Below are 27405 nucleotides of genomic sequence, written 5' to 3'. Positions count from 1 at the left end.
GCTGGGCCAATTGCCGTATGGGACTCGCAAAACACCGCCTGTTGTGATACAGCGAATTATCTTTTCTCTTGCGACATATTCAAATTCATTTATTAGTCACGATAGCTGCCAATAATTATAATTTTTGATGGAAAAACTTTTTTTCTTCTAATTTCGTCGTTACGTTACGTCGATATTCATAAGTTCCTCTACAACGTTATGGGAAAATTGTTTTTTTTTTGCTGCTGAAAAAAAATGGGCAAGTTTTCAGGCTTTGTGTATGGGTTTTGAGTAGTCATGTGTCCCCTGAACTTCAGACATCCGGAAGTAAATAAGTGATCTCATCGCAAGCCCGGTTGCTAAGCTGCAAGTCTAGACTGGGGTCGCAAGCAGCCACACAAACATGAAATCAACAAGGACTGAAGGAGCCAGACAGAAAGCAGATTAGTAGTTGGCATCAACTAGCTAGCTACTGATTTCGGTCTTAACCATTCTCTTTTCACCAATCATAGCTAGAGATATTCTGGTGGCAATTAGCTTAAAATGCAGGTATGTTCTGTATTATATTTTGCCCTGCCCAGGACGAGCAATCTAAGTAGCTAGCTAATTGAGCTGTTAACGTTAGCACGTTATGCTAATTTAGCTAGCTAATAAAGTTCAACCAAACTGTTTAACCATCGAAATGGCGTTTACTAGCTGCCTTAGCTAGCTAACAAGTATTTGCGTGACTGTGACATGTGCCTAAATTGCAGCCCGAAATAAAGCGTTACTTTGTGTCGTTTAAGCAAGTTAACAGTACATAGCCAGCTAACGTTGGCTAGCTAAGTTAACAGCCTGCTAGCGAACCAGTTTGCTAACGCCAATAGCGTAGATTCCACTATCTATCGTGTAATAATTAGCTGGTTACAGTTTATATTTTGTTTGCATCCTCCCTCAGCTTCAAGAGAAGCCAACAAGGGACATGAAGCAGAGAAGTTGACATTTTATATGTCTCTTCTGCCACCATCAACAATTTGTGATACAAAATATTTTCCCTTTGCCTCTTGTTCTTTCATTGGAGAGAAGCTAAAGGTCTCATCATACAGTCTACACACCTGATGCAGTTAGCTCTGTGTGAATAATAACAACACTCCTTTAAGTGTTGGACGCCTAAGAATCACCATGGCTGTGGCCAACACCACCAAAACATCATGGAGATTACGTGAGTAGTCTCCATTTCACTCACCCTGTCCAGACCACAATCTTATTGGTTTCATGGACCCAGAGGTTAATCCTGGTGAGTTCTGGATGTTTTTTTTTTTGTTCCAGAGGAGATTGTAGCCCACTCCAGTAATGTGGCGTGTCTGGCCCTGGGGAAGAACTCCGGCCGTCTGCTAGCCACTGGGGGAGAGGACTGCCGAGTCAACATCTGGGCAGTCAGCAAACCCAACTGCATCATGGTACAGACTAGTCAGACCTTTAGGGAAGAAGTGTGTATGCACAGTTTGATCTCTGCTTATTTCTGCTGCCTGTAACACCTCTCTCCCACCTCGTCCCCTCTCCCTTTCTCTTTCCCTCTTTCCCTGTCTCTTTCTCAGAGTTTGACAGGCCATAATAACCCAGTAGAGTGTGTGAAGTTTAATAACTCTGAGGAGCAGGTGGTGGCTGGCTCACAGTCCGGATCACTGCGTGTATGGGACCTGGAGGCTGCAAAGAGTGAGACTGAATTTCTCCTATATTGTGTGGGGAGGTTAGGCGTGTGGGATGTGGAGATGTGTTTCTACTAGAGTCAACTAGACCTAGGCTACCAGTTCTGAGAATGCCATAACAATGTTTTGCTATTTTATCCCAGTCCTAAGAACTCTAATGGGACACAAGGCCAATATCTGTAGCTTGGACTTCCACCCGTTTGGGGAATACCTGGCATCTGGTTCCATGGACACCAACATCAAGGTGTGTATGTGTGCTGCATGATTGAGTGTTGTTAAGAACTCTACTATGTACAGTACCAGTCAAACGTTTGGACACACCTACTCATTCCAGGGTTTGTCTTTATTTTTTACTATTTTCTACATTGCAGAATAATAGTGAAGACATCAACACTATGAAATAACACATATGGAACCATGTAGTAAACAAAAAAAGTGGTAAACACATCAAAATATATTTGAGATAAAAAAAATATTTAAAAAATCCTTGATGACAGCTTTGCACACTTTTGGCATTCTCTCAACCAGCGTTCATGAGGTAGTCACCTGGAATGCATTTCAATTAACAGGTGTGCCTTGTTTAAAGTTAATTTGTGGAATTTCTTTCCTTCTTAATACATTGGAGCCAATCAGTTGTGTTGTGACAAGGTACAGAAGATAACCCTATTTTGTAAAAGTCCATATTTTGGCAAGAACAGCTCAAATAAGCAAAGGGAGACAACAGTTGTTCAGAGGAGACTGCGTGAATCAGGCCTTCATGGTTGAATTGCTTCAATGAAACCACTACAAAGGACACCAGTAAAAAGAAGAGACTTGCAAGAAACACGAGCAATGGAAATTAGACCGGTGGAAATATGTCCTTTAGTCTGATGAGTTCAAATTTGAGATTTTTGGTTCCAACTGCCATGTCTTTGTGAGACGAAGAGTAGGTGAACGGACGATCTCCGCATATGTAGTTCCCACTGTGAAGCATGGAGGAGGAGGTGTGATGGTGCTTTGGTGGTGACACTGTCTGTGATTTATTTACAATTCAAGGCACACTTAACCACCATGACTACCACATCATTCTGCAGCGATATGCCATCCTATCTGGTTTGTGCTTAGTGGGACTATCATTTGTTTTTCAACAGGACAATGACCCAAAACACACCTCCAGGCTGTGTAAGGGCTATTTGACCAAGAAGGAGAGTGATGGTGCTGCATCAGATGACTTGGCCTCCACAATCACATGACCTCAACCCAATTGAGATGGTTTGGGATGAGTTGGACTGCAGAGTGAAGGAAAAGCAGCCAACAAGTGCTCAGCATATGCAGGAACTCCTTCAAGACTGTTCGAAAAGCTTTCCAGGTGAAGCTGGTTAAAGCTGTCATCAAGGCAAAGGGTGGCTACTTTGAATAACCTAAAATATATTTAGATTTGTTTAACAATTTTTTTGGTTACTACATGATTCCATATGTGTTATTTCATAGTTTTGATGTCTTCACTATTATTCTACAATGTAGAAAATGATCATAATAAAGAAAAACCCTTGAATGCGTAGGTGTGTCCAAACTTTTGACTGGTACTGTATGTGGATTGGTATGTGTGATTGTGCTTAAACAGAGTTTTTCTCTTTCAGCTGTGGGATGTACGGAGAAAGGGCTGTGTGTTCAGGTACAAGGTAAGACTTGCGCCCGTGTGTAATTTATACCCAACTGAAGAGCACCAAGGTTAATCATCGGATAAAGCCCCCCCACCCACTGTCTGTGAGCGGCCTGCTGGCTGATTATGTTGGGAATGGGTCTGCTAATCAGCAGTAATTGCTGTGTGTCTTATGTCTAGCACCAAGACTAAGCCAGGGATTACAGTGAGACGGTAAACACGATTTTATCTGGCCTGGGGAGGAGGGGCTGGGGACTGACCGTCTGGACAGAAGTAGGGGGCCCGTGGTTATCTATCAATTTAATTTGGCATAATGTGCTTGTGCAGGGTCACACTCAGGCAGTGAAGTGCCTGGCCTTCAGTCCAGATGGGAAATGGTTGGCCTCTGCTAGTGATGACAGCACCATCAAGGTATGAACCCACCTACACATTGTCAGAAGCTTGCTTTCACATGTTTTTCATCTCACATGACTGTGGTCCGTTTGTAAACCAGGGCTTTCCAACCCAGTTCCTGGAGAGCTGCCGTCCTGTAGGTTTTCGTTCCAATCCTAATCTAGCCCAACTGATTCTAATAATTAGCTGGTTGATAAGCTGAGTCAGGTTAGTTACAACTGTGTCTTGAGCGAAAGCCTACAGGAGGGTAGCTCTCCAGGAACAGGTTTGCAGAGCCCTATTGTATACTCTCAACCTTATGTTCAGAGGGGTTTTCTACAAAGCAGGATTAATGAGTTAGCCAGCTAACTTGGCTAAGTATTCTGACACAACTTTTTTGGAAAATAAGCTTGAAATGGGCATGGCCTAATTGACTCAACAACCAAAAACACATATCTAAATTGAGATGTTCTGGTTCATTAAGAAAGTTCTAGTTATTTCTGGTTGTTTATCAAAGTCAGCTGGCTAACTCATTGATCCCACTTTGTAGTATACCCCTCTGCATAGAAGTTCTCCGTCTATAGGCACAGATCTGGGATCAGCTTACGTGATTCATAATATTCCTAGCTGTGCCAGTCAGGAACTCATATTGCCCTTTGACCTGTGTGTCCTAGCTGTGGGACCTGACTGCAGGGAAGATGATCACAGAGTTCACAGCACACACAGGAGCCATCAACATCATCCAGTTCCACCCCAACGAGTATCTGCTAGCGTCAGGCAGCTCTGACAGGTGTTGTATCCACACACTCTGGGGTGAAAAATAGTAAATAAATACGTATGAGGCAACTGAACATTTGTGTTCCCGATGGCTTCAACTCCATGACTAAAGTGGAATGCCTTTATAAGGATGGCTGTGTTTTCCACTGGCTTCATCACAGCTCTTATCTGTGTGTGTATGTCTGCCCCCTACAGGACCATCAAACTGTGGGATCTGGAAAAGTTCAAGATGATTGGCTCTTCAGGGGGAGAGATGGGACCCGTCAGGTGAGGGCTTCCTTCGAACGCTAACAAGTCTGGTTGGTCGGGACACCACGATATTAGAAGTTCAGATGCAACTAACACTCTATACCGTGTATCTAAACTATCCCTGCATCCTCCCCCATTTCTCTCTCTCTTCTCTCCAGGTGTCTGGCCTTTAACCTGGATGGCTGCTGTCTGTACAGTGGAGCTGTGGACTCTCTCCGTGTGTATGGCTGGGAGCCCGACCGCTGCTTTGATGTGGTGCCAGTGGGCTGGGGCAAGGTGGCAGACCTGGCTATCTGCAACCACCAGCTGGTGTGTGAGCATGACATTACTTTATTTTAACATGTTTTACATTTGCGTCGTTTAGCAGACACTTATCCAGAACGGCTTACAGTTAGCGGCGTTCGTCTTAAGATGGCCAGGTGAGACAACCACGTTTCAGTCATTGTGAAGTACGTTTTTCCTCAAAATAGTCATCAGCAAAGTCAGTGCTAGTAGGAAAAGTGCATGTTTTTGTTGTTGTTGATTTGGGGGTTACTCTTTTTAATGTTACTATTACTATGTAACTACTGTGTTACTGCAACCTTGTGTGAGAGCCATCGGGATCTTATTAAATGACTATTAGGGATTCTTTGTGGTTCTGTGGCGTCAGCATGACAATTTTACATTCATTACTGCCACTGGACCTGTTGCTATTAATATTACCAATAGCCAAGTCCCTGTGTTTTTCTGTTTCTCCTCCCCCCTCTCATCTCTCTCTCTCCAAGATTGGAGTGTCGTACAATTTGGCTAATGTTTCGTCCTACGTGGTGGATCTGACGCGGGTGAAGAAGTCTGGCTCTGTGATCCAAGGCGTAATCCAGGACGACCAGCCGCTCACAGAGCCCTCCCCGAAAGGATCCACGCTGCGACGCAACTACGAGCGACCCCTGACCACCTGCAGCACACAGAGGTACTGCCCACTTCCAAACGCCGCTATTCCTACTTCCTATGGAGAGAATCCTAACCCTAATGTGAGCTGGGAGAGCGCTTAACTCAGATTTAGTATTTGGCCTTATATGCTACAGAATCTGTTTCAACAAAATCCCCTATGAGTTGATTCAAATCGTAGCGGTTCAAATCATGCGGTCCACTGTAGCAGAGTTGGTTGAGGATGCCGCTTGCAATGCCAGGCGGTTTCCATTCCCGGGACCACCCATATATGACATGTATCCGCGCTGATAAATGGCATATGTTATATAGCGAATACGGCATCAAAACCGCGTCCGTTAGAATCCGTTGCATCGCTAAGCAGGCTATTTGGGCTGTGTTCTTCCAGGGTAAAGCAGAGTTCTGAGTCAGAGCGGCGCAGTCCCGAGGGGGAGATGAGGAGCCCCAGCAGCGAGGACGAGAAGGAGTCCTCCGCCGAGATCCGTAACCCTGAGGACTACAAAGAGATCTTCCAGCCAAAGAGCGCCATCTGTAGGCTGATATTACACCTTATATATTTTTTGCCTTCTATTCAGTGTTCACACTAACAGCGGAATGCATGCATTACTACATCAACATCTAGCAGTGTCTTAATCATTCTTGAACTTCATACTAAATGTCTCCTCGTCCCCCCTTCCAGCTCGCACCCCCAAAGAATGAGCCCTTCCCTGCCCCCTTAGAAGATGGTGAGTCCCTTCTGTCAAGCCGTTAGTGTGAACAGTATTACATTGGTGTTTGTGATAAAGCTATCACATTGATCTGTTGTGTGTGTGTGTGTATAAGATGTGTTTCATATTACAAGTTATTTTTGTTGTATTTTATTATTTATTTATTATATAGAAGAACAGAATGGGAGACATGTAATGGAGATGGATAAAGAAAGGAAGGGCACAGACAGTTGGTCGAGCTGGGGCTCGAACCCCCGTTGTCAAGGGGCATGTTGGGTCCGCTTCACCGGACTCCGGACTCCGGGCACTCGTATTCAAGTTCTCTCTCTCTTTTCTCTCAGAGAGTTTTGTGGTGAGGGCTAACCAAGGGCTGGTGGAGGTCATGACTCCTATGACTGACAGACAGCAGGTTTGTACCTACTAGCTGCACTGTTGTATGTGTGACTGATTTGTGTTTTTGTAATGCTTGAGTGGGAATGTCTCGGTGTGTGTCGTCACTGCAGCCCGGCCTGTTGAAGAACCTTCCAGTGGGATCGTCCACTCCGATCCTGAGGGTGGAGCCTACCGTGGTCGCCACGGCGCCCTGTCCCATCCCAGTGGTAACCACACGGGCGCCGACTAACCACCCCCCTGCACCCCACCCAGCCCCCCCGCCGGTCGTTGCTATGGCAAAGGCCAAACCCCAGCCCAGCGTTATCCTCTCCTCCAGGAATGAACCAATAGGACTCAAAGTGGGAGATTTCCTTCCTGTGAGTGTGTGTATATACATGCATAACACACACAATCTTGTTTGTTTCATTTCCCATGGAGAAATTTCACTCAAAAGACATCACAATTTGTATGGTTAAATTCAAGTGTATTAATAATTAAACTGTACTGCCGGCGCCTGTAGATCAGTACTGGTATCCTATTATTAGCCTCTGACATCATTTTGTCTTTAACTTTGGACTTTCTTCTCTACCACAAGCCCCATAAGATAAACTGGGTATAGAATGAAATGGAACACAGTCATTTAATGCATATCAACATGTAAAATCAGCTCAACATTGAACCTACAGTAGCAGTACAGTTTTAAATTCACTCAAATGATCGTCACCTAGTTAAATTGTGCTACGCATCAAAAATGACAAAAACAAGATGGTCAGCTTTTTAAATAGGTTTTAACACATGCGCACAGAAATGCAATTGGCACCTAACTTTATGTAGGTTTAGGTATGATTTGAACAGGTGTGTGTATTTACCAGGTTATATACGTTTTAACTGTCTCTGTCCTAGCCTGCTCGTAACAACCGGCCCAGTGTGCTGGGTGATGACGAGGCTCTGGCCCAGATCAGAAAGGGTCATGACACCATGTGTGTGATGCTCACCAGCCGACACAAGAACCTGGACACCATCAGAGCCGTGTGGGGCAGCGGGGACGTCAAGGTATGGCACTTAGCAGACAACGCTAACACACCGATAACATTGTCTGAATCTTGAGCATGGGGTAGTGAGCAATGTTCATGCAGTGTTAACATCACTTGACTTTCAATGTTAAACACGGACAATCCGTTTTGATTGGTTAGCTGTTTGTGGCGTCAAAGTATGGAGAGATGTTACTGGCTGCCTCCAAGGTGTTTTGTTGTTGTTGTGATTGGTTGCTGCTCTGTCTTCAGACCTCCTTGGACTCTGCGGTCTCGATGAAGGATCTCTCGATCGTCGTGGACATCCTCAACATCGTTAACCTCAAACCGTGAGTGGATGTTGAAACGCGTGCAGATCTTATTTGGCTGGGGAGGCCACACGTATACTCTCACTGAGAGTACCATGAATGCCCCTTCTTAACAGTGACATTAAGTCATTTGACCTGTCCCCCAGGTCGCTATGGAAACTGGACCTGTGTACCTCTATCCTGCCCCAGATTGAAGAGCTGCTGCAAAGCAAGTATGAGAGGTGAGACAGCAGAGACGAGTGATAAGTGTGTGTGTGTGTGTGTATTAACCCATCTCTCCCCGTGTGGTCAGTTACATGCAGACGGGTTGCACGTCTCTGAAGCTGATCCTGAAGCGTTTCTGGCCTCTCATCTCAGACACGCTGACAGCGCCCCCCTCTGTTGGAGTGGATATAACACGGGAGGAACGGTGAGTTTCAGCTCCATTTAAGTCCTAAACATGCTTGTGCTTTTAACCATACTTACTGTACGTTAAAGCAATGATCACTAATCCTGGTCCTGGAGAGGTACACCATGTAACCCATCACTAAAGAACCATTTTTTTTCAAAGGGTTCTAGCTCCGTATTCATCCAATATTGCTTGAAGGAAAAACTGATACATTTTGGATAGAGGTCAGACTCTGCCACAGTGAGGCAGGCCATTTCCATTGCATACTGTGAATGAATGGTTTGTGTTTGAGCCCAGCCACCAGAAGTGCAAGGCATGCTACAAGCTGCTGAAGAACCTCAGCGACTTGGTGAAGAACAAGGCCGACCAGGTGGGTCGCCACGGCAGCGCCTTCAAAGAGCTGCAGCTGCTCATGGCGCCACTGGACTACTGACAGTCGACTATGCAACTGGAGACACGCACAGATTCCTCAACGGCTGACCACTGTGCTGTGAGGACTCAAGTCTGACTGACGGCTGCATTCTGTCATCCACCTGAGTGGTAAATCAGGGGACAATCCCAGATTCACACTGCGTGTGGATGGACTGAAGCAGTGGACTCAGAGACCGGGCGGGATAGAAGCCCATCTTTAGAACTCACTGTGTAGCTGTGTTCTCAGGGCGCGGGACTCTGCTCTCCTATTTAAACACTGGGCACTTATCATTCCTAATCTGTATGTGAGAGAAATGATGTCCTCTGTAACCTTAACTTGCCCACCACAGATGAGCACACAAAACACCTATGACACAGACCTGACTAGGGCCAGGTTTCAATCCGATCGTGGGTTATAGGCGTTGCGGCTTTAAAAAAAGCAATGTTCACACGGAGATCGCCTTTAAAAGCCGCAATACCTGTGTGCACGGTGTTGATTTCTACTTAAATATTCTGTACCTGAGATGTTAACGCTAAAAGAACATGTTTTTCAAATAAAGTCTAGTTTTAGGCATGTTTCTGGAATTGATAAGGAACGACTCTTGTTAAGATGTGTGTAATTCCACTCCCAACAGAGAGCAGCACTGTTCTAGCTAGTTGGGAAGGTACTGTTTGAAAGGCGCAAGCCCATCCACCACTCCAGTGTGAAGGCCTCAATGTAAATGGATACTCTGGAAGGCAGTCGGGACCATTCTAGCCAATGAGAGGGCAGATACATTTGAACAGGCACCACGGTTAAAATGGGCTAATTCATGGGAGATGTTAAAAATAACATTGAGAGAGATTGTAGAAATAGGCAGGGTTTATTTATTTAAAGTGTTTCGCCGGGATGTCACGTGTCCTACTAATCGATCAAATAAGACACATTTTTTTTGTTAACCAAATTGTACTCCATGCAGGAGAAGAAACCGCCACCTTCAAGAACTGTCAAGAGTAATAGTAGAATGCACAAGGTGCAATTTTAAAATTAGGTAGTGCATTATCAGTTCCTCTGTTCATGTTAGCCATTGCATACATTCACCCAGAGCAACTTACAGCTCGGGGATTTGAACCAGCGACCTTAAGCTATGTGGCAGGTAGCCCAGCGGTTAAAGCACTCTTTAACTTATCAGAAATGTCCAGCTCAACTAGCCCATGTCAGCTAAAGTTGAATTTTTTTTCGTCACATATCACACTAGACATGGCAAAATGTATAGAATTGCAAGACAATTAGCTTTAAAACTGCAACATTTTCTTTGCACCCCATGACAAAATGTGTAGAATTGCAGGAAATAAGCTTTAAACCTCAAAACCAACGAGGTGTGAACAGTGCTTGTCCCCAAATAGACGAGGTGACTGCGCTTGCGGGGGGCCTAGTGAAAAAGTTTGGGAACTCCTGCTCTATACAACTCAATGGCTGCAACCATCCTGAACCAGTTGGTCAAAGAGCATTGTCCCGGGTAGATGTAATACAACCTACCATTTAATAAACGGTGACGAAAGATATAACCACTAGAAGGCAGGATATTTCAACAAACATCTGTTAGGGACAGCCAAGTTTAATTTCGTATTGAGTGTTTATTAAAAAAGGGTGTACAAAATCAAGACTGCCGCAGAAGGTTTCCACAACAACAAAGACAAAAGCAAGTAGAGATATCCATCAACAACCAACACGATGCAGCGTGTCCTCAATGTTCCTCGGACATCCTGGTATTGGAGGGAACATTGGTTTAACATTGAAGACACACGGTCAATTAGCTGATATGTATTGATCAGCTGATCAAATGTACAAAGCATTCCTATTTACACAATGCATTTTCAAATACAGTTCACAAGCTTGATCACTCCCTCAGGGGCAGCAGTGTCTGTTCCGTGAGGCGATCTGTTGTCATTGGTTGCTTGTGGTCAGCCATAGGGAGTAGGATTTAAGCTGTCTTGGATGCAGATCTAGGGTCAGTTTTGTGTTGTGTCCCTATTGGATAACTTTAGAATTTGGGTAGAAGAAACTAATCCTAGATCTGTGCCTCTGGGCAACTTCAACAGGCAGCATCCAATAACAGGAATGGCATTTCCTGTCTGGCAGGGAGTTTGAATCGTCTAGCTTTATTCACTCGGTACAAGAAACACGACAACATGAACGTTTCCATGCAGTGGCTGCTCTGTATTGCCCTGGAGAAATCTAATCTAAAACACAAACGGCTACACAGGAAGTTAAACGCTCTCTGCACTCACGTCTCTTATTGCTTGCGTCCTACAGGGCAAAAGAAGCCCAGCTCCATATCTGTAGAGTACCCTGATTGGATGAGGGGGAGAAAGTGTGGAAGGAGACCAGGAGACCTTGTAACCCCCCCCCCAAAAAAAACCCACAATGGAGTCTAAAGGGATAAAAAAAAAAAATCTCAAACACAGATATATACTGTATATGCATATTATCATAATCCGTAACTGGAGCATTGTTCTAAAACACATCAAGAAGGTATCAGCCTTGTTTAAAGTGCATTTTTACCCAGAAATACTGTGATTGAAAGGGCTATACTGTTAGTGGATCATGGGACGAAGGGATTGGTTAGCACTAAGGGTGTGGGTGTGGCATTATTGTGAGGGGCCGACAATACATTGGCCAATGGGAGAATAGATCACAGGCCCAGTTGAAGGGTCAAAGGTGAAGGTGTGGTGGAGTTGTTCTGGGCTGTGAGGAGTATAGTTTTTTTTTAATGAGAGTTGTTTTTAGGACAGGGGCCTGTGTTACTCTCAGGTGCTCCTCCACTTTGGCCCCTAGTCAGGTGTGGAAGACAGACAGGTGTGTCTTGCAGTCTGGGGTGTTGTGTTCCTTGAGGGGTATAAACGAGGACACGTAGTTAAGATATGGGGGGCTGTACAACAGTCCTGGCTAAAATTAACACCTATCCATTCCTGTCAGCTATCAGTGGTAATGAAGAAAAGGAGACTTGGAGGCCATTTTAGAGCATCGGGACAGAGTCTTGGTATGGGCCTTCCACGAGGGTCAAAGTTCGTATCCCCCTCTTCATCCCTCTGCTGTTCAAACAGCTCAATAAATGAAATGTCACCATCCTCTCAATCTGATAATTTGTCTAGTCCAGTTTCTCTCACCCATTGGCTGAGTGAGATCAGCAGAAGGAGATAGAAACTCTCTGCTTTGGGAACAACCTATTGGTGGGTCACGGTGCTGGTTAACACCCTCCTGTTCAGAAGGCCCAATGGCTGACTGGGTCAGGGTCCGGATCCATTGGAGCCTTCAGACAGACAGTTTCAATCGTCCTGTAGGGAAGAGTAATAGGTTTAGGAAACTGAATAGTGGGGAGTGGTGTCCCTGTGTTAATAACGTCTCACTACAACCCAGCCAGAGAGCAGCACAGATGGGGGAGAGGAAGAGGTGATATATCCACAGATTCCACACACCCACAACAAATCCATATACACAAAACACCCTCACATCATACAATATACAGATCACACAGATAAGAACTGCATTCAGACCGTCAGTCAGACAAAATCACAGACTGCCAGACAGCCACAGACATGTATGGACACCTTCACCCACACACACATGAATCTGCAGATGGACAAACAAAGCTTGGAGTCTCTCACACACACACACACACAGAGAGACAAGGGTCAAGACCCACACAAAAAGTTTACAGTCGCACACACTACTTCCTGGGGTTAGAGGCGGGGCGTGTTAGATAGGTGGGCATTGACCAGGTGACACGGGTGGGCACAGGGCACCATGCCATGCTGAGCATTTACTTTCCATGCCAAGCGACCAATCAGCATAAACCCCACCTACCTGCCCACCGTCCCCCACCAATGGGCTGGCTCTGCCTAACAGCCTGTCTGCAAACCAACCAATCAGACCAGAGGATCAGGACACAGGAGTGAATGGATTCACCCTGACCATTCAGACCTCACTTGAGTTCACTTTCTTTATTTTTTATATTGTGTATATATTTTTCATCATCCCAATAATGGTGGCATAAGGTGGTGTGTGTGTGTGTGTATGGGGGGTGTGCACATTATCGTTGTTGCATATTGATGGATGCCAGGGTTCTTGGTGACAGAGAGGCATGTGTACCTGTTGAGACATGGGACTAAGGGGTGTGTGTGTGTGTGTGTGTGTATATACATTTACCTGCAGAGAGCTGGGACTGAGACCTCCGTCGTGTGGTGGGGGTTTTGGAGGAGGCGGAGAGGGTGGAGCCGGCACTGCTGGCCCGGGAGATAGGGAGGGGCGCGGGAGTCACCGGGGGAGAGTCCAGCTGCAGAAAGGTCAAAGTTCAATGACAGAAATATCAATATCAAAGTTCCAAGTTCCTTATTCAACCCCATTCCGCTAAGGATCCTGTCTAACTAGATTACGATTGTTTCTCCATTTCGCGCTCATCTACTGCAGTCGGGGGTTAAAGCAAAATCCCATGACTGAAACTTAAATCGATCTCAGATCGATTGTCTGGGGCCAAGTTAATCTCTCATCTCATGTAAGAAAGTCATGACCATCATGCTTTTAGGGAAAGAGGATAACTTACATGCGAATTTGACTGGTTCCAGTCCGCCTGCTTAGTGGGTTCGGGGTGTTCCCCGAGATAATTTGTATGTAGAAGTTCTGGTGACTTTTTAAAAAGGACATTCTACTCCAAAATGAATGAAAATAAAATGCTGACACCTGACATTACCATGTTCTGACCACTAGATGGTGCCAGAACAATCTGAGATGGTGGGTGTCATGGCTTGCTGAAATGAAACGGAACGACCCTGCTGCAAAGCTCGCAAGTTCCACTTTCTATCCAGGTGTAAACACTTCTCAAACCCAGACTGGATGCATCTATTATGCATTTGAGTGCAGGCTCTGTCTGGCATTACCTCGGCAGTTTTCATCTGATGAAAGCAGTGCTGCGCCTGTTGAAATGATCTCCTAAGTGAACAAAGTGCATAGCTATTCATAACTAAGTGGTCACCAGGAATGGTCCATAATAAAGACCATTTTCATCACCTTTCCTGAACGTGTAAAATCTATGCACCATTTAGTGGTCAGAACGGGGTAATATGAAGATGTAGAATGGGACATAACTTCAATCACTAATTTATCTGAACGGGTTTATCCACCAACTTCACTGAGAATATATTACATAGGATGAATAAACAATATGCCGAGCCGCAGCTCAATACTATTTGTCAAACAGAGAATTGATACTGTATACTCGTTGTTGGGTTTGGGCGTTGGGGGGGGTCTAAATCGGATGTTAGGTACTATATTTATTGAATATTATATGAATCCTAAAAATGTATATGGCCAATTTGGGTGAGATCAATTACCTTAATTTTTCAGTTATCAAATTATATTTCAACAAAAATAACGTTGCCAAAATGCTACTCTTATCCGTTTCTAACAGAAACTATTTCAGAATAATCTGAGACGGTGGCTGTCACGTCGTGCTAAAATGAAATGACACGACCCAGAGGCTTTTGGAGAGAACCTTTTCAAACATCCTAAGTCAACTACATCTTCTTTACTAGAAAGTGATTTTCATAAAACAACTGCTTTGTGTTCAGCTCCGCCTAACCTCATCCCGACTTGGATCATTAAGGGCAGAGGGACAGAATGAAACCTGATGCCCCAGATTAGGCTCAGTGACCTGGGGAAGGATTGATGTAAGGCCTGGGCTGACCTAGCACACGTGTGAGATTTCATTTGTGAGTGCGTCCCTCACTCTCTCCAGGGTGTGTGTGTGTGTGCAGGTTACCTCCACGCTGTCGTGGGTGGGCGAGGAGGTGGTGGAGGAGTTCTCCCACTGTCTCCTGGTGGCGTTGCCCAGCTCGATGGTCCGAACCCGCTGGGCAAACTTCAGAGAGCACACCGACTCACTCATGTTACAGACCAGGGGAGACACCTAGAGCAAATACCTTCTGATATTAGCCTGAAGGGTAGCATTGATGGTTTTATTATAGGCTAATATACACATTTCATTTGTAACCCCTTACACCCCCACCCCTCTCTCCCCAATCCCTCTCTCTCCCTCCTGTACCCCTCCCCCTCTCACCTGCACCATCATCAGGGTCTTGCTGTCCCCGCTCAGTGAGTCAGACAGCAGGTAGGTGAGCCGGGAGTTCCTGAAGGGCACGTGGGAGTGTCGGCTCCGCAGCGCATTGATGACGTCACCCAGGGCCGACAGGGACTTATTGATGCACTGGGCCTCTCGCAGGCGGCTGCCCTCTGCCCCGGACTTAGCAATCCGCTCTGAGCCAGCCAGGTCAACCAGGTTCAGTTTACCTAGTAGAGGGTGTACAGAGATAAAATCCTGAATGACTGTCTGTCTGTCTGTCTGTCTGTCTGTCTGTGTGTGTGTGTGTGTGTGTGTGTGCGTGCGATGTCCGGTACAGGAATTGTGTGTGTGTGTGTGTGTGTGTGTGTGTGTGTACACCTTGAGTGCGGTGCCCGGTGGAGAAGTTGACGCCTGCTACGGTGATGATGAGGAGGGCGTGAGAGCGGGAGCTGTGTTCGTTCAGATTGGTGCAGGCTGTGGCCCTGTTCATGTGACCCAGCTCAAACACCTACACAGAGAGCACAGGTCAGGGGTCATAGGAAGTGAATAACTACTCTGTCAACTGCACATTCACGCATATGGCAGAACACACACACAGGAGCAGATTTGAATCATTAACACAAACTAATCTGTAGACTAGAGGCAAACCCAGGCTCGGGCACATTCTACTGGTTCAGGGAACACAAGAGCTCTGACAGATATTTCAGGATGAGAACTCAGCCTCAGGCCTAAAGAACCGTGGGAGCCATCTTATTAACTGACGCATGATTGTAAACAACGCCCAAAAAACAGCTTTCTCTACACTTGAATTTATTTGGAAAACACTACTAAGGAAAAGTATTGCTTTGCGGTTTAGGCCAGGAATACCATTTGGCACTTTGTGACTGGTAAGTAACACCATATGAACAAAATGTGATTCATTGATTGCAGATCAGAGCACACTAACTACCCCACTAACCCAATGTCCTGTGGCAGGCATAGTATAAGTGGCAGTGGTAGAATGGTGGTCTCACCCTGTTGATGTCCTCAGGGCTCTGGACAGTGAACTCCGTGAGGCCCGGCACATAGAGCTGACCGCTACCATCTGGATTCATCTTAATGTCCAGCTTCTCCCCCTGGTTGTCCCCCAAAAGGTTCCTACAGGAAACGGCAACGCACAGTCGCAAAGATTGTCCCACTCAAATAAAAAAATCTTAATATGATATGCATACGGCACTACTTTGGGTGTATGGTGCCATAATATGATATTTGTCCTATGATATCCCCCAACATTTGGCAGATAGAAAGATAGACGGGTGACTAGATAGCTCAAATTAACAAAGTGGGGCCAAAAATCGCTTCTTTCATGCGTTATGACATTCCACCCCTCCAATTATCTTTCTGCGGTGAGTCCTGCCATCCCGCTTTGGCAGAAAGGACACACAGATGTTCAGAGATTATGCAACAGAGGGAGGGAGGGAGGAGAAGAGCTCGTGGAAAACAGATGAACCAAGGACATGAAATATAATCCACTTTTATTTTACTGCTGGCCCATGCGCTCGAATTGCTTACACACACGCACACAGGAACTGTGTCAAACGACAGCTTAGGTCTAAATGACAATGAAATAACGCGTCGGCCGTGATCTTAAAAAGCCTTCTCATAAAGGTAAGTACTGTAACTACGTGACCCCTTGCTTCCAGTGATGACAATTGAACAATTTTGTTGCTAGATTTAGCAACTTTTCAGACTACCCTGGCAACTTTTTCTTTTTCCAAAAAGCACTTAGCAACAAATTGAGCTATTTTTAAAAATGTATTTGGAACTTTTAGCAACTTTGAAAAGTGACTCAAACGCTAAGATGCACGCATTTTCCCTCTAAAATGACAGAGAAAGTAGTTGTTGTTTTTTTGCCTGTCAGCTCGTGCACAGGCAGCTGCAGGCCAGCAGCAATTTCAGCAAATTGCAAATCATTGTTGGCTGACTGCAGCAGCAGGACTATGCGGTCGACAAGACAAACCCAACGAATGTAGTTGGTCACGAATGTTTGACCTTGAACAGAACTTACAACATCAATCAACATGTCTCAATCAAAACTGTACAGCCAGACGTACAGAAAAGAATGGGAGTCTGTACCTGAATTTAAAGGGTGGCTGAAGCCAGTAATTGGGGATGATTGTCGGGCATAATGTGCATACTGCAAATATGCTTTGCAAAAAGGTATGACATTTGCAACAGCAAAGCATATAAATTAATCAAAACCGTACAACCCTGCAACACAGTCTACATTACCACAGTTGGTTAAGAAAGTGGATAACTGCAAAAGTGCAGAAGCTACTATGGCCATTGGCCATTGCAGAGCATTGTTCGCTGCTAGCATGCCACCATTTAGGTATGGCTTGCAAAGCTGCCTTTTCAGATTCTGTGGCAGCAACAAACTTCCAAATACACCGCACCAAGTGCACAGAAATGATTAGGCGAGTACTGGCTCCATATTTTCTCAAAAGGGTAACATCAGATGTGGGGAATGAGAAGTTCAGTCTCCTTTTGAGTCCACTGATGTCAGTGTCTCTAAATACCTGGGTGTGGCGATTCGGTATTTCAGTGCTAAAAAAGGAACCGTTGTGTCCACATTGCTCGGGCTGGTTGAATTGGAGGGGGGGGCGATGCCAGATCAATAGCAAAGGCGGTTGTTGAGTTTCTTGAGAAGTGTAACCTTAAAAAAAAGAGAATCTTCAGGGTATTGTCCGTGATGACTGGGGTGCACAACGGGGGTGCACAAGATTTTAAAGGAAGAATGTGCATTGCCCAATTTGGTACTCACCCGCTGTGTGTGCCAGTCTTTACAATTGGCTGTCAGTGCAGCAAAGAAACCATCCCTAGGAGTGTTGAGTACTTAAAAATCAGGGAAACCTACAATTGGTTTTCCATTTCCCCCAAAACGGGGAAACAAATCGTACAAAGCAGTGTATGCCACCATTAATTGTGGCCAGAAAACCCAGCAGATCACCGATTGAGCCTGCGGTAACTCGTATATTGAGCCAGTGCGAAGAACTGAAACTCCACTTTGAGCTGACCAATGTCAGTGAGAGTTGCAAAATGGCGGATGTGCTCCACGCCATGTACATGGACAAGACCAACTATGTGTACCTGACATTCTTGAAATCAATCCTGTCCGACTTACAAGTCGCAGTGAAGTCAGTTGAGGGAGAGCAAACAGATCCTGTCAAGCTTTTGGACAATCTGGTACACCTCTTAACATCAATTTGCAGCTGAGTAGTCAACCCTATGGCAAAGATGGATGTCCTGAAGGATGCCATTGATAGACATCTCAGTCCATCACCAAATCAAATCAAATTTTATTTGTCACATACACATGGTTAGCAGATGTTAATGCGAGTGTAGCGAAATGCTTGTGCTTCTAGTTCCGACAATGCAGTAATAACCAACGAGTAATCTAACCTAACAATTCCAAAACTACTACCTTATACACACAAGTGTAAAGGGATAAAGAATATGTACATAAAGATATATGAATGAGTGATGGTAAAGATGGGCATAGGCAAGATGCAGTAGATGGTATCGAGTACAGTATATACATATGAGATGAGTAATGTAGGGTATGTAAACATTATATTAAGTAGCATTGTTTTAAGTGGCTAGTGGTATATTTTTACATCAATTTCCATCATTAAAGTGGCTGGATTTGAGTCAGTGTGTTGGCAGCAGCCACTCAATGTTAGTGGTGGCTGTTTAACGGTCTGATGGCCTTGAGATAGAAGCTGTTTTTCAGTCTCTCGGTCCCTGCTTTGATGCACCTGTACTGACCTCGCCTTCTGGATGATAGCAGGGTGAACAGGCAGTGGCTCGGGTGGTTGTTGTCCTTGATGATCTTTATGGCCTTCCTGTGACATCGGGTGGTGTAGGTGTCCTGGAGGGCAGGTAGTTTGACCCCGGTGATGCGTTGGGCAGACCTCACTACCCTCTGGAGAGCCTTACGGTTGTGGGCGGAGCAGTTGCCGTACCAGGCGGTGATACAGCACGACAGGATCCTCTTGATTGTGCATCTGTAGAAGTTTGTGAGTACTTTTGGTGACAATCCAAATTTCTTCAGCCTCCTGAGGTTGAAGAGGCGCTGCTGCTCCTTCTTCACAATGCTGTCTGTGTGGGTGGACCAATTCAGTTTTTCCGTGATGTGTATGCCAAGGAACTTAAAAGTTACTACCCTCTCCACTACGCTCCCGTCGATGTGGATAGGGGGTGCTCCCTCTGCTGTTTCCTGAAGTCCACAATCATCTCCTTTGTTTTGTTGACGTTGAGTTTGAGGTCATTTTCCTGACACCACACTCCGAGGGCCCTCACCTCCTCCCTGTAGGCCGTCTCGTCGTTGTTGGTAATCAAGCCTACCACTGTAGTGTCATCCGCAAACTTGATAATTGAGTTGGAGGCGTGCATGGCCACGTAGTCGTGGGTGAACAGGGAGTACAGGAGAGGGCTCAGAACGCACCCTTGTGGGGCCCCAGTGTTGAGGATCAGTGGGGTGGAGATGTTACCTACCCTCACCACCTGGGGGCAGTCCATCAGGAAGTCCAGTACCCAGTTGCACAGGGCGGGGTCAAGACGAAAAGGTCATTCGGAGACCGTGCATCATCAACTACATTGTTGCTTTCAGCAAGGAGCTGCAAGCAAAGCTCCCAGACAACGTAGACGCCTTGCAAAACATGGCCTTGTTCAGTGTTAAGGAAACGCTAAAGCACAATAAAGGCACCACTGAAATTATTAGAGTAGCTGAGCTACTGGGGTACCAGCCACAAACAAATGATAGAATTGTTTCCCAATGGAGAAACATCCATCTGTTTAGGTGGGACTCAACTGAAAACACAGTCGAGTTTTGGAGTGAAGTGAATATCTACACGGACTCTTCCCGGGTCAAATCCTTATGAAGAACTGTGCAAAGCTGCACACGCTGCCCTCTCATTGCAACATTCAAATGCAGAGGTTGAACAGCTGTTCAGCCAAATGAGAGTGGTCAAGTCAAAGTTAAGAAATAGAATGTCATTGCACGCTCTCAACTCCATACTCCCGGTGCGGTCTGAAGCTGGCTGGAGATACCTGTTATACCTGCATAAACTACCAAGTGAAGTTCTGCAACAGTTTGGCACCACAGCAGCGTACAGCTTTAAGGCCACTCCCATCCTCTTCTGCTGGTTCCAGCTGCGTCTTAATGCATTTGGACAGTGAAGATGAAGAGGATTTCCTTGCCAATCTATGATTCATCATATTTACAGTACGTAAGCAAGGAGTGGACTTTCTGGAACTGGCGGAGACACAGAGCTGATGGTGGCAGTGTGCACTGCAGTGTGAGCGAGAACAGTGGCAATATATCTGGAGGAAACCATTGAGCAGCTACGGCACAACAACCTGGAGAGAGCTGGATAAACAAGCTCTAAATTTGTTTATTAGCAAATCTAAATCTAAACGAATCATATTTTTCGCCGACATGGCCAGTCAATTTGAGTAACGTTATTGTGTATTATTCGTAATGACGCAGTGTTACGTTATTACATAATGACATCACAACGCCATTTAGCAACAAATCGACCTGCAACTTCCCTTGAAAATTCACTGGCAACACTGCTTGCTTCAACTCTGTCATTACGTGACCTGAGGCAAGGCCGCACCTGCGCTCAAATCCAAACCCACTCACCCTGTCCGACCTTATACCGATTTGTGTGTGTGTGTGTGTGTCCTCTCACCGTAGGGTTTCGTTGTAGATCTCCACCATGCTAACAGTGATCTTGAAGTCCCAGTCGGGCGCTTTCTCAGTCACCTCAGAGAACAGCAGTCTGAGAGCCCTCTGGTTAATACCTGGGTCCTTGGCCACACCCTAAAGAAAAAAAGGACAGACAAAACATTTGCTATTAACAACCACTACAACACATCTCTTAATTTCTCTTTCATCCTTAATTTATCTCCTGTAGCCATGAGAGAGACGGAGTGAGAGCGAAAGTAAGTGTATGTGTGTGTGTGTGTGTGTATTAGCAGCAAATACCTCCATGGTGTAGGTCTTTCCTGAGCCTGTCTGTCCGTAGGCGAAGATGCATACGTTAAAGCCATCAATACAGGATGTCACCAGGGACTGGACCTCCTGGAACACCTGGTTAGCCAATCAGAGAGGGACAGTTAGGATGACAGCTGCTGTGATTGGTGACAGTAAACCATTAGAATATAGAGAGATCGCAACATCCTTGTGGTGTATCTCGATAATCTAAAGGGGATTCCTCTCATGTTATTACCTTCATATTTGCACACTGCCCTTTCCCACCTGGACAAAAGGAAAACCTATGTGAGAACGCTGTTCATTGACTACAGCTCAGCGTTCAACACCATAGTGCCCACGAAGGGCATCATTAAGCTAAGGACCCTGGGGCTAAACACCTCCATCTGCAACTGGATCTGTAGTCAACATAAGCCACGCTGATCCTCAACACTGGGGCCCCTCAGGGGTGTGTACTTAGTCCCCTCCTGTACTACCTGCTCACCCACGACTGCGTGGCCAAACAACTCCAAAACCATCATTAAGTTTGCTGACGACGCAACAGGGGTAGGCCTGATCACTGACAATGATGAGACAGCCTATAGGGAGGAGATCAGAGACCTAGCAGTGTGGTGCCAGGACAACAACCTCTCCCTCAATGTGAGCAAGACAAAGGAGCTGATCTTGGACTACAGGAAAAGGACCCATTGATATCGACGGGGATGTAGGGGAGCGGGTTGAGAGTTTCAAGCTCCTTTGTGTCCACGTCACCAACGAACTATCATGGTACAAACACACCAAGACAGTCGTGAAGAGGGCACGACAACACCTTTTCCCCCTCAGGAGACTGAAAAGATTTGGCATGGGTCACCAGATCCTCAAAAAGTTCTACAGCTGCACCGTCGAGAGCATCCTGACCGGTTGCATCGCCGCCTGGCATGGCAATTGCTCTGCATCTGACCGTAACGTGCTACAGAGGGTAGCGCGTACCGCCCAGAACATCACTGGGGCCAAGCTTCTTGCCATCCAGGACCTATATATAGGCGGTGTCAGAGGAAAGCCCCAAAAATTGTCTGAGACTCCAGTCATTGACTGTTTTCTATGCTACCGCACGGCTAGTGGTACTGGAGCGCCAAGTCTCGGCCCAGGAGACTCCTTAACTTCACTAGGGTTGGGGGCATCATTCCAAATTTTGGATGAAAAGCATGCCCAAATTAAACTGCCTGTTACTCAGGCCCAGAAGCTAGGATATGCATATAGTTAGTAGATTTGGATAGAAAACACAGTTTCTAAAACTGTTAAAATAATGTCTGTGTATAACAGAACTGATATGGCAGGCGAAATTATGGGATTTCTGTTTTGAATTTGGCGCCCTGCAATTTCACTTGCTGTTGTCGAGGTGGAACGCTAACGTCCCACTGGTACCAGAGAGGTTAACAGCTTCTACCCCAAAGCCCGTTGACTGCTGAACAATTAATCAAATGGACACCGGACTATTTACATTGAGCCCCCCCCGCTCCATTTGTTTTGTACACTGCTTCTACTTGCCGTACTAACTAACCTGTACCCCCGCACATTGACTCGGTACCCCCTGTATATAGCCTCGTTATTGTTATTTTATTGTGTTACTTTTTATTATTTTTTACTTCAGTTTATTTGGTCAATATTTTCTTACGCTTCTTCACGGTAAGATCTACACTTGTATTCGGCGCATGTGACGGTTATAGTTTGAGTTGAAACACATGTTGCTTTTACCTGTTGTGCATTTTCTGATCGGCAAAGATGAAGGCAAGGAAGACACTGAGACTATTGAGATGTACTCCAAGTCATGACGTTCTACTGACCCCTTCCTGCGTGGCCTGAGGGTGGAACACCTTGTCCAGTTCAAATGTCATCAGTTTGCCCTTGTTGGAGAGGTAGAGAAGGGCATCGTCATCTGGGTCAAAGCTGACCATGTTTTCGGCAGAATCATGCTCCCCCCGGCACACCGGCCGCACCCGACAGAACACCCTGATGTTACCTGGGAAGTGAAGGCAAGAGGAGACAAATTACAATACTGTTTTGGGACAACAAATGCAAAGATCCACTGCTTTTGAACAGAATTGAATCTGTTATGTACACAGATGCACCTGTGGAATGTACACACTATACACTAGCTAGTACGAACAGACACACACATACACACACCTCTCAGAATGCACGGTCAAGGGGTCGTACCTTTGAGGCGCACCAACTCGTTGTGGCATTTCTTCCTCAGGTTCATCTCTCTCTTGTACTTCCTCAGCAGCTCTTGGTTGGCACTGCTCACCTCACCTATCACCTGGCAGATCTCCTGCTTGGCCTCGGTCATGGCCTTGTCCAGCATGAAGGGGAAGTCCTGAACCTGCCTCTTCAGACAGTTGTAGTCACAGGTGAGAGTACGCAGGGCTGGCTGAAGCGTCAAAAGGTTCATACGCACACCTGGGGACAGGGAGGGACACACATTTTGTTACAACAGTGAATAAAACAAGAGCACACAAACACTCCTGGGTCATATTCATTAGGAAGGACAACAAAATCAAATAAAACCTGAAGTTGTCCAGTAAGGAACACATGTACTTTTTTTGATGGAGAATGTTTCGCTACGGTGTGCCCTAATGAATACCGTCCGGAACTGCAATGTGCATACTCACAAATACAAAAAAACATGCATAGTCCTAAATGTACGGCTTACCTGCCAGGTTCTCATGCACGGCCTTCATCTCACTTTCAGCCCTGATGAAGGCCTCTTCGATCACCCTGTTCTTCTCTTCCTCCAGGTTCTGCATTTCAGCCTCCAACTGGCCCTGGGCCCGCTCCATCTCCCCCTCGTACACCAGGATCTACAGGTGACAGAGAGAGGTTAGAGTAGATCTTGGGACAGTACCAACACACCACACTGGTCTGGGTGGGGACTGGAGCGTGTTTGGTGGTCTACCTGTAGCTAAAAGCTAGCATAAAAGCTAACAGCACGGGAACTCAGATCTAATAGCTACCAGGGCATTTGAACTAAGGGCTTCAAATGCCCCTTAACATCTTTGCTAAAATCTGAAGCCTATAACTAATAACTAATTAAAAGTTAGCTCCCAGCAAAACCATGGGTTTGCTTCTTCTCAGCTACAGGACACATTAATCAAATCAAATTGTATTTGTCACATGCGCCGAGTACAACAGGTGCAGACCTTTCAGGGAAATGCTTAAAAGCCCTTAACCAACAATGCTTTAAGAAGTTAAGAAAAAAGTGTTAAGTAAAAAAAATTGAAAATAATAGTAACAAATAATTAAACAGCAGCAGCAAAATAATAATAGCGAGGCTATATACAAGGGGTACCGGTACAGAGTCAATGTGCGGAGGCATCGGTTAGTCGAGGTAATATGTACATGTATGTAGAGTTAAAGTGGCTATGCATAGATAATAAACAGAGAGTAGCAGCAGCGTAAAAGAGGGGTCTGGATAGCCCTTTGACCAGCTGTTCAGGAGTCTTATGGCTTGGAGTCTTAAGTCTTAAGCCTTTTGGACCTAGACTTGGATCTCTGGTACCGCTTGATGTGCAGTAACAGAGGGAACAGTCTGACAATTTTTAGGGCCTTCCTCTGACACCGCCTGGTATAGAGGTCCTGGATGGCGGGAAGCTTGGCCCCAGTGATGTACTGGGCCGTACGCACTACCCTCTGCAGTGCCTTGCGGTCGGAGGCCGAGCAGTTGCCGTACCAGGCAGTGATGCAACTATCATTACAGCTAAAAGCTCATCAAAAACAACCATACACTGCACCCCAATACAGGAGTGGAGGACCCTTGAACAGATTTAGGGTAAAGTTTATGTGTGTCACTCCAGCACAGGTTTTTGGTGGGGGTTGAAACAACACAGATGGGCAGAGTTTGGGGAGCAGGGTGCCTGAGACACAGGAAGTGATGTAGTGACAAAACAGGAAGCACTATGGAGGGGCCTATCAAGGGGGGCCAACCTTAGATAACCTGCAAATGATCTCGCCATTGCCCCTTCCGACGGCCTTGGAGAGCAGGCCGCAGATACGGCTGCGGTCCGCACGCAGCTGAAACCAAACGTAAGCGAAGAGAGAGGGGTTAACACGGCCCATGCCACTACAGGGGAGGGGATGGGACAAGGGTCGAACCAGTCACCTCTACTGGGAGGGAATGGCGTTTTTATGAAGGACCGTACCATCACAATCTACAAGGGGGTGAGTTGGATTGTATCAATGCTTGTACCAGGGGGAGGAACGAGGAGAACTTGAGAAATATCAAAGACCAACTGGTGAAGGAGCTAATGGGATTAGGAAGGGGCACAGAGGGTTATGCGTGTGTGAGAGTAGTATGTGCGTGTTGTTAGAAGGTTGTGTATGTGCGTCTGTGTACATGTGCATCTCCTTATGTGTGTACCTGAGCTCGGAGCTGGGTGCTGGTCCTCTGGGACTCATGCAGCTGTGTCTCCAGCTCTCGGAGCAGCTGTCTCTGCAGTGATAGCTGCTCCTGCAGGGCGGCGCTCTTGGCCTGGGCCTCGGTTACCGCCTGCTGAGACCCTGACGACTCCACCTCCACTATCTCAGTCACATACTGGACGGAGAGAATAGAGAGAGCGAGATAGATGAGGTAGGAGGAGAGAGAAAGAAAGGTGGGGAGCAGAAGAAAGAGATTGATATCGTAAGATCACCAGGGAACACAATTCAGCAGCAAATGCTCTCATATATAGCTTACCCATCCTATCATTTCAGATCTGTGAGGGACCATTAAGTAACATAGGAGCTAGCGAGGGGTTGTGTTTGAAATGGGACCATTTTTGGCGATTCCTCACCTTGACCTGATGGGTCCGGGCAGCCTGTCTGGCTAGCTCCTCCTCACAGTCTCTGAGCCGGACGCTCAGCTGCTGCTCCACCTCCCCCTGCTGACACTTGGACTCCTCCAGTTGCCTCTGCATCTCCCCCGCATGGAGCTTGGACTCCTCCAGCTGTCGGCTGAGCGTCTCCACTCGGCTGGCCTTCTCCAAGACCTGCTGCTCCAACTCAGCCAGCCTCCTCTGCCTCGGTCTGGTCTGGCTCTCCCAGAGAGACACCTCCTCACGCAGGGCCTCCACATCCTATATAACATGCAGATATAATACACCACACACACTTATAACACCGCCTCTACTCGCTCTCTGGCCTGGTACTTCCAACGAGATACCTTGCCACACAGGGTGTCAGTACCCTACACACAAACAGTGCTATAGGCAGAGCTATAATGGGTTTTCACAACCTCTGCCCTCACTTGATTTTGCCCACCCGTACCTGGCTGTGGGGGCAGTCAGTGGCTGTGCAGGCCGGTGGAGGAGCCTCCTGGAGCAGTGAGGTCTTGCATGCCTTCAGCTCCTGCTTCAGCCGCTCGTTCTCGACCACCAGCAGCTCCAGGTGCTTCTCCAGGTCGGTCGCCCCCTACAGGACAGGAGGAACAAGCACATTTCTTTTATTTGACTAGGCAAGTCAGTTATGAACAAATTCTTATTTTCAATGACGGCCTAGGAACAGTGGATTAACTGCCTGTTCAAGGGCAGAACGACAGATTTGTAGCTCAGGGATTTGAACTTGCAACCTTTTGGTTACAAGTCCACCGCTCTAACAATTAGGCTACCCTGCCGCCCCACATGTCAGTATCACACTCACAAAGGCACCACACGGAGGGATATCATTATACACAGGAAGGAATTAACGCTCATTCACACACACAGGGCAATGCACAAGCACTTTTTCTCTGACTATTGTTCAATATCTGCCCCCCGGACAAACATCAGGAGACAGTGAAACAAAAGAACACATACACATCTACATACCATTGTACCTGCCCCCTCGCCCTGACCTCCCCCTCTCACACACACTCACATGCAACACCTTAGAATGCCTGTGAAGCAGAAGTGTGTCACGGTGCAATCTTACACCTGGAAGAAAAATATATGTCAATTATCTTGAGCTCGTCTTTCCTAGGCTTTCCCAAGAATGTAGGCCAGCTGGGCTCTGCCCTCATTATCTTTTTCCATCCCTCCTCCCTCACCAGTCTCTCTCCTCCTGAGTTTCCTCCATTCCCCTCTCTCTCTCTCTCTCTTCTACTCACCACCCCCGAGCGCAGTCTCTCCACCTCCTGGGTCTGGTCTGGCAGCTTCTCCTCCAGCTCCCCCACCTGTGTGCGCAGCGCTGCGATGAGCTGCTCTCCTTCCTGAATGAGACAGTTGCTGTGCTGCTGCTGCTCCTGTGGCTCAGCCAGCCTCTGCACTACCCGAACACCTGCAACACACACACACAGTGATTACACATTACATACACGCACCCACAGAATTTAAAAACGAGACACACACACGCCATCCAGCCCCACAGCAGTGGATAATGCGCATTGATAGTCGGTCACAGTCGTGACACACAGCCCTCTTCTTGCTGAC

The 27405-nt window shown here is 46.4% G+C and overlaps 2 protein-coding genes across 10 annotated transcripts in view; one reads left to right on the top strand and one right to left on the bottom strand.

The window, feature by feature from the left end:
• The first annotated feature begins 300 nt into the window (after positions 1-300).
• On the top strand, positions 301-9447 carry LOC112263472 (katanin p80 WD40 repeat-containing subunit B1). The gene is made up of 20 exons (XM_042330767.1): positions 301-1180; positions 1288-1418; positions 1557-1674; positions 1811-1911; positions 3287-3328; positions 3637-3720; positions 4356-4471; positions 4654-4725; positions 4866-5016; positions 5472-5656; positions 6023-6165; positions 6257-6258; positions 6314-6372; positions 6699-6750; positions 6845-7090; positions 7617-7766; positions 7997-8073; positions 8199-8273; positions 8345-8461; positions 8738-9447. The coding sequence occupies exons 1-20, from the start codon at positions 1141-1143 to the stop codon at positions 8871-8873; spliced, it is 2097 nt and encodes a 698-aa protein (XP_042186701.1). The 5' UTR covers positions 301-1140; the 3' UTR covers positions 8874-9447.
• Positions 9448-10448: 1001 nt separating this feature from the next.
• LOC112263470 (kinesin-like protein KIFC3) overlaps positions 10449-27405 on the bottom strand; it is a 61823-nt gene continuing 44866 nt past the window's right edge. For 7 of the 9 annotated variants that reach the window (XM_024439738.2, XM_024439731.2, XM_024439733.2 and 4 more), the window contains 17 exons: positions 27084-27253; positions 26267-26410; positions 25795-26076; positions 25383-25556; positions 24950-25036; positions 23679-23826; positions 23183-23425; positions 22810-22985; positions 20981-21085; positions 20685-20815; positions 15963-16086; positions 15328-15457; positions 14947-15176; positions 14650-14796; positions 13041-13167; positions 12699-12745; positions 10449-12169 (listed from right to left, as the gene is read on the bottom strand). In XM_024439738.2, coding sequence (XP_024295506.1) covers positions 12161-12169; positions 12699-12745; positions 13041-13167; positions 14650-14796; positions 14947-15176; positions 15328-15457; positions 15963-16086; positions 20685-20815; positions 20981-21085; positions 22810-22985; positions 23183-23425; positions 23679-23826; positions 24950-25036; positions 25383-25556; positions 25795-26076; positions 26267-26410; positions 27084-27253 — 2474 coding nt within the window. In that variant the 3' untranslated portion in view covers positions 10449-12160. The remainder of the gene's footprint in view (positions 12170-12698; positions 12746-13040; positions 13168-14649; positions 14797-14946; positions 15177-15327; positions 15458-15962; positions 16087-20684; positions 20816-20980; positions 21086-22809; positions 22986-23182; positions 23426-23678; positions 23827-24949; positions 25037-25382; positions 25557-25794; positions 26077-26266; positions 26411-27083; positions 27254-27405) is intronic. The other 2 variants (XM_024439732.2, XM_024439734.2) reach the window with 2 other exon arrangements.

The sequence above is a fragment of the Oncorhynchus tshawytscha genome, linkage group LG12, assembly GCF_018296145.1.
Source record: "Oncorhynchus tshawytscha isolate Ot180627B linkage group LG12, Otsh_v2.0, whole genome shotgun sequence".
Lineage (NCBI taxonomy): Eukaryota > Metazoa > Chordata > Actinopteri > Salmoniformes > Salmonidae > Oncorhynchus > Oncorhynchus tshawytscha.
The sequence above is the reverse complement of the archived record's forward strand: the minus strand, read 5'-3'. Positions and strand labels throughout refer to the sequence as shown.

Bases quoted from the DNA above. Each gene is read 5' to 3' on its own strand.
- LOC112263472 (XM_042330767.1), top strand. From the start codon at position 1,141: ATGGCTGTGGCCAACACCACCAAAACATCATGGAGATTAC. The intron at 1,181-1,287 runs GTGAGTAGTCTC...TTTTTGTTCCAG, and splicing joins CAAAACATCATGGAGATTAC to AGGAGATTGTAGCCCACTCC. The intron at 3,721-4,355 runs GTATGAACCCAC...TGTGTGTCCTAG, and splicing joins GTGATGACAGCACCATCAAG to CTGTGGGACCTGACTGCAGG.